Source organism: Debaryomyces fabryi (assembly GCF_001447935.2).
Source record: "Debaryomyces fabryi strain CBS 789 chromosome Unknown contig00232, whole genome shotgun sequence".
In the NCBI taxonomy this organism is placed as follows: Eukaryota; Fungi; Ascomycota; class Pichiomycetes; order Serinales; family Debaryomycetaceae; genus Debaryomyces; species Debaryomyces fabryi.
In genome coordinates, this window is record NW_015385658.1 from 1 (window position 1) to 10,681 (window position 10,681).

The 10,681-nt window shown below is 33.1% G+C and overlaps 5 protein-coding genes across 5 annotated transcripts; 3 read left to right on the plus strand and 2 right to left on the minus strand.

Annotated features, from left to right (window-relative positions):
* Positions 1-23: 23 nt before the first annotated feature.
* AC631_05576 (uncharacterized protein) lies at positions 24-1,394 on the minus strand (the record flags this gene model as incomplete). The annotated part of the gene is made up of 1 exon (XM_015614405.1): positions 24-1,394. A coding segment is annotated over one exon (1,371 nt), but the record flags the coding sequence as incomplete, so codon positions are not given.
* Positions 1,395-2,285: 891 nt separating this feature from the next.
* Positions 2,286-3,386, plus strand: AC631_05577 (uncharacterized protein; the record flags this gene model as incomplete). Its single annotated transcript, XM_015614406.1, has 1 exon — positions 2,286-3,386. The coding sequence occupies one exon, from the start codon at positions 2,286-2,288 to the stop codon at positions 3,384-3,386; it is 1,101 nt and encodes a 366-aa protein (XP_015464764.1).
* Positions 3,387-4,429: 1,043 nt separating this feature from the next.
* Positions 4,430-6,604, plus strand: AC631_05578 (ferric reductase family protein; the record flags this gene model as incomplete). The annotated part of the gene is made up of 1 exon (XM_015614407.1): positions 4,430-6,604. The coding sequence occupies one exon, from the start codon at positions 4,430-4,432 to the stop codon at positions 6,602-6,604; it is 2,175 nt and encodes a 724-aa protein (XP_015464765.1).
* A 249-nt stretch (positions 6,605-6,853) lies between these two features.
* On the plus strand, positions 6,854-7,540 carry AC631_05579 (copper transporter family protein; the record flags this gene model as incomplete). The annotated part of the gene is made up of 1 exon (XM_015614408.1): positions 6,854-7,540. One exon carries the CDS (start codon positions 6,854-6,856, stop codon positions 7,538-7,540), a length of 687 nt encoding a protein of 228 aa, XP_015464766.1.
* A 358-nt stretch (positions 7,541-7,898) lies between these two features.
* AC631_05580 (uncharacterized protein) lies at positions 7,899-8,156 on the minus strand (the record flags this gene model as incomplete). Its single annotated transcript, XM_015614409.1, has 1 exon — positions 7,899-8,156. One exon carries the CDS (start codon positions 8,154-8,156, stop codon positions 7,899-7,901), a length of 258 nt encoding a protein of 85 aa, XP_015464767.1.
* Between the last annotated feature and the right edge of the window lie 2,525 nt (positions 8,157-10,681).

Here is a 10,681-nt window from a genome sequence, read left to right on the forward strand (position 1 = left end):
CTGATTGCCTTTTTGACTCCAACCGTATATTCTGATTTTTCCTCAAATTTATCTAAAACAAATTCTTGCATCGCTGGTTTTCCCCCCGTTTCAATCACATCTTTAGGAGTTCCACGATTAATATGTTGTGTTTCAGCAACACCATGTGGGAATCCAGGAAAATCGGGACCTGCTAATCCTTTCAAGAATGCTTCTCTCTGTAAAAATGCATATTCTACATTAATCCCACATAATGGAACTGAAGGAATGTAGAATACAGAAGAATCATGTTTTCCTATATGCACGGGATCAACGGCATGAACTAAATCACAATGCCAGAATACCATATCACCTGGTTCCACTCTAGGAACCAGAACCATTAAATTATCAAGATCCATTTCAGGGTGAGTTTTATTATTAAATTCCAAGCCCTTACCAGGAGATGCTCCTGGAATATCTGAATCAAGTTTTAGTTCATCATTTTCATCAAAAAATGGCTTTAACATATAATACGCTGTAACTTCTTTCACAAGAGGTGCAAAGAGGATAGTACCCTCCTTTGGAGCAATGTCAGAAACTGCTAACCATCCTTGGAATGTTCTAAACATACTGCATGTTCCTCTTGATTCATGTAAATCCATGTTAGCCTCAATTCTGTGGGTTGCATCGTATGGATCAAAGTTTTCCCAATTTCCTTCAAATATTGGGGTATAGCAATTACTGTATTCTTCGTCTTCCCATCTTTCTAACGAGCCGCCATCTGCATGAGGTCCAAGCGAGAAGAGACCATCGCCTGCATTCCTGATACGTAAACGATCAGCATACGATATATTCTGATCAAAGCATATCTCACTATCAGGTGAAGCATGCCACAAATTATTCATATATGACATAACAGTATTTACATGAGGGTGTGATCTTGCTCTGACTTGTGATTTAGACCAATATAGTTCATAAACAACTTTTTTATCTTTGGGAAAACCTGTTGTGTTTGGATTAGCATCAATATAATCGATCACGTCCTTTTTTAATTGAATGGCTTCTTCCTTTGGAATGACATTTTTGATAATCAACGAGCCACGTCTTCTAATCTCTTGTGTTTGTTCTTCAGTTAAATTCCCTAATTCGTTGTACAGGACTTGTGGTATGATTTCAGGACCAGCTTCTTTTATTTCTTTGATTCCATCAGCTAAAGCCGTCTTCAATCTATACCAGCTTGCAGTTAATGCTTCTTTATTTTTAATTAGGTTTTTCTTGACTTCGGCATACTCTTGTGGAAGTCCTACTTTACCAGAATTTTCAAAAGAAGTGAATACTGACGATATATCACCAGTACCTCTGACTTTTGCTTTTGAAATATCATATACACGATATTTAGGACAATTGTATTTTGTTTCTGATTGCAAACTTGGCATTTTCACTTTTTATTTCCTCGCTAACTGAAACTTGCTCTTTCGAAGACTTTAAGCAGTATATATACCATCTTGGAAATCCTGTCATACGGTATCAGAGCTAATACATGTCCAGTTACGTTTAAGAAATTGACAAGACAGGGAGGGAGGATTACCCAATAGAGTAATCCTCCCCGGTAAATCCCCTCACCTTTATTGGGTATGCCGTCCGCCAATGATTTTGATCTCTTATATCGGAGAACATACACATTAAAATCGAAATCATTAGATTTGACGCTATTATATATGGCGTTATAAATGAGTATGCTGTCTAACTTCACAATATCTACATTTTCTGTATCCAAGAGACCGGTAAGTAGCCATACATCTTCCTTTTAAGGACTATTTATTAACATATTATGAAAGCGTTCTATCCAAGCCTGCGAGCGTTGCAAGAAACTTCATAAGAAATGCATCACCGATTTTGACGCATCTAGTTGTAACCTGTGCCAGAATAAATCATTAAATTGTATTTGGAAGTCCGGTACCGATGATTCAAAATCTAGTAAACCATCTAAAAAGAGAAAAGCAGAGACCAAGAAAGAACACATATACGAAAAAATATTTCAAAGTAATGATCAACTGAAACCTCAGTTTGTTTGTGCTACTCAGCCATTGGCTCTGTTATTAAGTAGGGATTCTTTTTTATGTTTCGATGGAGATGATTTTGGCCTCTATTACCCCTGGAGAGGAATAGACAATGACCATATTGATGAAAAGATTATAGATGAAGATTTCAAGAACTATCTAAGCAGCAAGGGTGCTTTTGTTGTTCCTCCTATACAAGAGCAACGCCGCTTGCTTAAAATATTTCTTGAAAATGTTTATCCGTTGTATCCTGTCGCGGAGAGAGATATGTTGAATGATATAAAGACGATCCCAATCATGTTATTAAATGCTATGTTTTCAAGTGCCATTAGATTTGATACTGCTGAGGACAAAAGCAATATAAGAAACAGATCAAATGAGTTTTATGACAGATGTAAGCTTTTAGAATTAGTGGAAACAAACAAGATCACTTTGATACAATCATATTTATTATTATCTATACACGAGGAAGGCATTGAAGGAGCAACTTCTTCTAAAGAATATATAACGAAAGCATGCAATTTATGTGGGGAGCTTGCAATCACAAATATGGGTGGTTCTAATGGAATATCTAAAAACCAAGAAAACAAAGACAATGAGTTATCGAGCTTTAAAAAAGTTCATTATAGAAAACGAATATTAACCCGTTTATTCTGGGTATCATTTTGCTGCGACCGTCTTGTTTCGGCTACTTGTGGAAGAGAGATGTATTATAATCCTGCAGACTTAATGGTTGATAGTGTTGAATTGGACGATTTTGACGCAGGAGAAGACCAAGAATCTGATTTTGCGATTTTTAGTTCTTGGTGTAGTATTTGCAAATTAATTGATCGTATTCAATGTTCTTTGTATAGACCTCCCCATAACCGAACGTTGCTGGATCATAATTTAGAGGCTGACTTATTGAATTGGTATATTGAAAATGAATCTCAAATGAAAGAAAGTTTCAAGCATTCTTTGAAAATCTATCACTCATATGCATTTATCTTATATCTCCGCTGTAAGGTAGATTCAATTTCTCTTATTGTCGGAGGTTCTGAGCTCAACAATATTGAAGGTGGGGCTACAAGTAGGCATATGTCACTTATACATCATTATTCCTCGTTAATTGTCGATCTAATTGAATCAAACAAATTTATTCATCATGTTTTAATAGTACATGCAATCTTACATGTCATTGCTTTAATACAGCTTGAATCTAAAATGCAATTTGAAGATAATGGAGAATTGTATTACAAGAGTATGATGGGCAGATCCATTAAGATACTTGAAAACTTTAAGGATTATTGGTGGTTTGCGGGTGCTGCTTTAAGACTATGCAAGGTTGTTATATCCCCCGAATATTTTAAATCAGACAATATTTCTTGATATATAGGAGATAACGTTTGAAATAAGATGCGGGAATGAAACTGTTACACACATTCGTACACTCGAGGTTTTTATATGAAAGCAGCGACTTATATAGTCTTCTGATGACATAAAGCATTCTAGTATGGATCTTAGAATAATAAGGTTGTAAACTTTTGACTTAAATTTCAAATTGTAATATCTCAATATACTCAAAAAAATCCATTCTAACTCCTATTACTATGATATATATTAAACATATGTAAGGCTCCCTTTTTCATATATCAATGATCACTCGGTTTGTTTCTCGTAGCCTAAATGTTATTTAAAATCTAATATTTTAGATTTATTTTGATATTTAGAGAAAAAGATTGCTTTTCACAATATTGCAATAATTTACTTAATTTTCAAAAGCATATAAAATTATTGCTCCCAATCTTTCAAAAATTATTAATCTTTATATTGGATATATATTAAAGCAAGAGAGGATCGATTCAGCTATATAATTCTCTATGTCAAATAGTTGACTCTAAGTTCATTTATTCATACAAAATATAATATATATACAGTAATCATAGAGGGCCTAAATTAGAAGAAACTGATCGCCCTAATAGTCGTCGACTCAATTGGAAATTAACTCCTCCATAGAGTCTTTAATTATTGCAGCGACCACTAAGATAAGCATTAGAAGCCACTAAATACATGTAAGATTATATAATCCAGCGCAGCGAAATTTTTGTATGAGCTATTAAAAATTCCCAGTACAGAAACCTCTTCGTCCAAAAGTCTTAGCAAAATGATTTATTCAAGACTGGTAAGTAGCTCTTTTATCTAGTAGTCTTTAATTGCTCATACACCACTCATGAAATAGTTTGTCAAAGGCTGAATATCCAATTTTTAAGAGTTTTTTGTATTCCATGAATGAAATCTCTGGTAAAAGTATAGACTGATACGAAATGAAAATAAACATAGTTGCATTATCCTTCATCATTTTATCATACATTCCGATAACTTTTTCCCTAGTTATAGTAGATAGTGTAATTGCTTCGTCATGTGTATATTATATGAAGCAATTTGATTGGGGATGTAATTCTACTGGGAACGGAGCTACGCAGTATACTTGTCGTTGTGGGAATGTTGATTGGCTCGGCTCAATTGCAAATTGTATATATTCAGAGTCTGCAGATGTTGAAGAAAGAAACCATGCATTGAAGCATGTTGGCACTAGATGCTATACTAAATCTAAGAAGGTTTACGACTATTCGGTATTGGACTTTGTTCAATTCTACGAGAATGCCACAGATTTTTTACAGTATCCTAATAGTACGAGGGATATAGAGGAACAAGTAATGCATCCCCTAGATGTCAACCAAACTGATTTCAAATTTTATTCAGATTCATTCCAAAATGTAATGGATCATGTAAATAAAACCCAATGGTTTGGATGGGGATTGAATTTCTATTGGGTTTTGGTCATAGTTATTTCATTCGTCTATAACTATCATAAAGTATTATTGAGATTTATACCAAGCAAGCAATGGAACAGAATTAAAGGCAGTGTCGTACAATCGACTTTATTCAAAAATCACGATTATAACACTATCTATTATTTGGCTGATTTAATCCCTATTATGCTTCCATCTACAATTGAGTTTGCAGCAATAAGCGTATTTTGGATACTTGTTATCATATTCAGCATTGTTGGTTACAATATGATGCTACCAAATGCCTACTTAGGAAGCTCAAAGTTTTTCTATCTATTGGATTTCATATCATATCGTACCTGCATCATGTCTTTTTCTCTTTTGCCATCCATGTACTTGATGGGTATCAGAAATACTCCATTAAGTTATGTCGTAAGTTGGTCAAGAAGAACATTCATTAGCTTTCATAAGACTATTGCAATGGCTATGTCACTCCTAGCATTTATCCACTCGTGCGTGTGGACAGCGTATACGGTCAAGGAAGGAGATTATGACATGTGGGCAGTGGATGCTTATTGGAAATGGGGTATAGTATCTATGGTATTGTTAGGTTTAATCTTGCTAACAAGTTTGAAGTGGTTCAGAAGGGTAATGTATGATTTTTTTTTAATTCTTCACCATGTTTTCTCAATTGTGTTTATTGTCGCTATTTACTACCACGTCAATACTTTAGGTTGGTTGGGTTGGTGTTACTCAATTATAGCGATTTATAGCTGGGACAAGCTCCTAAGGATATTCAAAATTTCAATATCAGGAAAACTAATTAAGAAATCAAAAATTGAATATTTTGATGAATCCATTATAAAGCTTTCGATTCCAAAGGAAGGAATGAAGTTCAATTTCATGCCTGGTCAGTATACTTTCTTGTATTTTTTAAAGCCATATCCTTTACTCAACGGTTGGCAATCACACCCTTTTTCACTTTACATGGATCCACTCAAACCTAATTGCATGACAGCAATTATCAAAGTAAAAAAAGGAATAACCAAAAAAATATATGAGCACGTTTTGAGGCAATCAATGAAGGTATCAAATGATCAGTTAGAAATCCCTTTAGTTATGGAAGGCGTTTATGGAAATTCAATTTCCTTATCAGCTAGATTAAATCCTATTCATGATTATGTTTTAGTTGCGTCTGGTATTGGTATTACAAGTATTTATCCCTATGTTTTGGAACTATTAAATCAAAAGCGTTCTAGCCAAACTAGAATTCGGTTGTTCTGGGTAGTACGTGATCTGAACGAATTGTTATGGTTTCAGAATGAATTAAAATTTCTATATGAAAATTATTGTGATACAAACCAGCCTGATCCAATTTTCAGAATAGAATTAATTGTAACACGGAATTTGAATTTAGAGAATCTCGGACTCTCGGGTAAAGAAAAGAATACCCCTACCCCAAATTCGTCATCATTGACAAGTGTTAGAGATTGCGTTCACGAAACAGATCAAGAAGAAAGAAAAATGTTGGATGACCAAGAATTACCGTTAGAAGAGAAGGTTTTAGACAACCACTCATCAAAATTCACTTCGTTTAAGAATAATTCGTGCTTCAAAATATCAATGTTACCCATTGGAAGCAGGCCATGTTTGAATAAGTTAATTCGAATAAATAAAATAAAAAATACTACACATTTTATAGTTTGTGGACCATGCAAATTTAGTGATAGTATTAGGAGTATGGTTAATTTATATAGATTAGAATTAGATTGCAACTATGATATTGAATACCACGAAGAAAGCTTCGAGTGGTAAGCATATAATATAGAAATATTTTAGTAGACTTTTAAGAGAGATGAGGTAATCATCTTTGCTCTGAATGGATTTATGGTAATGATTCATCATACTAAGAATTTTGTGTTTAGCGTGAACCCCGATTTGGATGATGTGAGCAAATTTATTCTATATATAATTACGCGAAAAATCTTACCTAACAACTATATATATAGGAACGAATATCAACATTAATAACTTTAACAATTCAAGATTTACCACTGACTCAAAATGATGGGAGAGATACCTGGCTCTATGTCTTCGATGTCCAATACATCCAGTGGAATGGTGATGCAAATGACTTTCACTAACAATTTTCGCGATACATCGGTTTTATTTGAAGGATTGAAAGCATCAACCAAGCCACAAGCTTTCGGTATATTTTGTCTCTTCTTTTTTGTCGCTTTCATATTAAGAGGATTAATATTTGTGTATGTTTACATTGAACAGGTAGTGTGGCGCAGAGGGCAGGAATCTTTATCATTATCATATAAAAGAACTGTTGATTTTGGATTCGACGATGAAATACAAGAACCATTTGAAAAGCAAGGATCGGAATCAAATACGTATAGCACTAATAGCGAAGAACTGAATTTAACACCAGCGCTTTTGTCCCAAAAAAAGAGGCGTTCTTTTTTATTGCAAATGTTTTACACTAATTGGAAAGATTTTGAAAAGGACATAGTGAGGTTGATTTTATCATTTCTAATAGCTATTTTGTCGTATTCACTAATGCTTGTTATTATGTCATATATTACTTGCTACTTCTTTGCCGTAGTATTGGGTATCGCAGTTGGCGAAGTCTGGTTTAAGAGATTAGAAAGAATTTCGATATGCAACGAACAAATAGTTAATAATTCAGAAGAAATACTTATTCCTACCCCTCAAGCATTGTCATGCTCTAGAACAAGATGTTAGATAATCCACCACTTATCATCATTTCGATATCTGAATCTTGGATTTCATGAGAAGTAACTATATCCACAAACCTAGAAATGTTATGCATCTCATAACTTCTTATGATTTATGGATATTGCTTTTCCAAATTGGGCTGACAAAATATAAACATTTTAATAAATAATGCATGGATTTTCAAGGGATTCGGTTATTAGCAAGTCTTTTTTCATCATATCTGATTAAGAAATCAATTATTAGGCCTGTGTTTGAATCAATTTATTATTAATCAGGAGGACCTAATTTCTATTCCTACATTTTAAAACTAGGTAATTCATATATTTCTGAAAACAACTAAAAGTATACATTACAGATATATAATTTAACCAAGCAAACTGGTAAGTAAGCCGTCAATACCAGATCCAAGATTATTAATCAAAGGATCACTTAAGTTGTTAATGTCAGCAAGAGTTGAGTTGACCAAAGACAGATCCACGGTACCTTGAACCGTTTCTTCAATATGGTTGAGAAGAGCCTCGACCTTAGCAAGCGTATCAGATAAAATAGAAACACCAAATACTGGCAAGGCCATTAAAAAGAATGCCATAAGGATGTTGAGTGCGTTGAACAGGAATTTCATATTTGCTTTGTTATTTATTGAAGTTGTTTGAATTATAAATTCTAATGAACATAAAAATTTATTTGAAAACCCATGAGCTAAGCTCTATTTATATTTTTTGGCGACTTTATTCTAATCTAAAGCGGTTTCATTATCTTATTGTTCTTATCACTCCAGAGACTTTATCTTCTCCGTCTATCAAAATGATTGCATGGAACTGTGTTTGTAATTAGTATATACCTATTAGCAAATTAAAACACGAAATAGTTTTGGAAATCGTGTTAAAAGACAATAAGCGTAAACATTTAATGTATTTGACGATACATTTTAGTCCAAATATTAATTTGCAACTAAGCCATATAGATAATAACACAATAAGAACAATGCTTATCAAATGCTCACGAAGTTCTATTATTCTCTTATCTATGCAAGTTGAATTAACAATTAACAAATATCACATGTGATGGCAAGCTACTGTGACGATTGATGGCATCATTTTAGCCGACTGCTAATTGTTACTGGCTCCCCGGATAAATACAATCAATTGTTCTTTTGCCTGAGGCTCGGAATTATGAACGTTAATTTCTCTTATCTGAAATGCTTCGATAAGCATAATAGATAAACCTCACGCTTTAAATGGTCTCTTCAGCCAATGAAATATATAAAATAGCTATTTGTTTACTATCTTAATCTCTCATACGTGGCGAATCGATAGAGCTTTTCATTCATTGCATATTTCAGATAAATTGAGAACGATAAGCACAATAGAATTTGAATTTCAAGATTAAATAAACAATAAATGGCAATCTTTTAAGATAGTGTAGGAGGAAAAAAACATTATATCTCAATTGGTGTGGTTAATCCTTGTAATTCAAATATTACAAGTGATTATTAAAATATCAAGTATATTAGAAATTCAGCATATACACATGACCTAAGAGAAGATAAAATGGTTAAAATCATTAAATTTAGTTTTTTGATACCCACCCATATCTTAAAATAAGAGAATAAGAAAAGATATTTATTGATAGCGAACTTAAGTTTGTTTTATTAAGAGAGGAAGGTGATCGTCACATTAAGATTTTGGATATATATAAAGTCAATTTCGATCAATATGAAAAAGATAATAATGACAAGTTGATTCCGTTTAAATGTTAGATTTATGGTAAAAGGACTTTAAGACTATAACTCGTTAATTCGATTGCATTGCTAAAGTTTAAAAAGGGTCCAAAAATAGAAAATAATATTTTCTGCACCACATTCTATCCAAATCGAAAATAGACTTTTACGCCCCTAATTTATTTCTATAATTAAATTTGTATTTTTCAATGCATTCACTGTGAACATCATGCACCTATGAAAGCAAAGTTGGAAGATTTGTTATATATGGCCGTTGATGACCATGAAAATCAAGGGTTTTCAGTATTTGCTGATGTCGTAATAGGTGTTTATGATTCATGTAAGGTTACATTTGAGGACAATTATTTGAAAATCAATCATAATACTGTGGGGTATATCGCATGTAAGAACATTCCATACGATCCAAATTATATTTGGAAATATTACTTTGTATTGATGCGAAAATTCTTCACCTAAAGATTGTATTTTGTAAAATTTAGAAGAAATATAGTTTAGTTATCAATATTTCTTACTGGTATTGAGTTGATAAATCATTACACGCAGCCACAATCTTATCATCAATATAACAATATTACAGGTCTCTATAAAGGATAATCTCACTACAGCATATCATATTAGATATAATTTTATTATGTAATTATACTACTTCTTAAGAAAAGGCAAAGAAATTTAGATATTGAATAACGATGCATCGAAAGAGTATACTAAGACCTTTCATTGTAGTATTGTACAATATCAAAGAAGCTCTTCTTATAGTATCTTTCTTGCGTTGTTCTATTCACTACTTGAAGTCCAAATTGCTGCTCATAATCGCCGAATTCCCAATTATCTGCAAATGACCAAGCTAATGCTCCAATGACATGAACTTTGTCATCATGAATGGCATTTAAAACTGACTCCATAAAAGATCTGTAATATATCGACCTGTTTATATCGTATAATTGATCACCAAGCTCCTTTTCCCTTTCTCTCCATTCAGGGAATCCAAATTCACCTATTAAAATAGGTGAGTGGAATGTATTCCAAATATATTTGAGGAATTCGCGTAATTGAATTGGAGTGATGTAGACATAGGACTGCGACCTATATCCTATTTTCCAGCCATCTTCACGCATTTGGGATTCCTTCACACATAAAGGCCACAACTCATGCGATGTATTTCTCTGGCAAGCATCAACACCTCCTTCTGGTGAAGTAACGACTGTATATGTGTAAGGATCAATACCAAAAAAATCGGTGCCAAAGGCTACTTCCTTTAATTCTTCAGCAGTTAATAAGTATTCTGTGTCATTAGTGAAGGTATTTTTCCATGAATCAGGATAATCTTTACCTAAAAATAATGGATTAGCAAATGAAGACAATTGAAATTCTTGAAATCGTTCTGCAGCAGCCACATCTTCTTCATT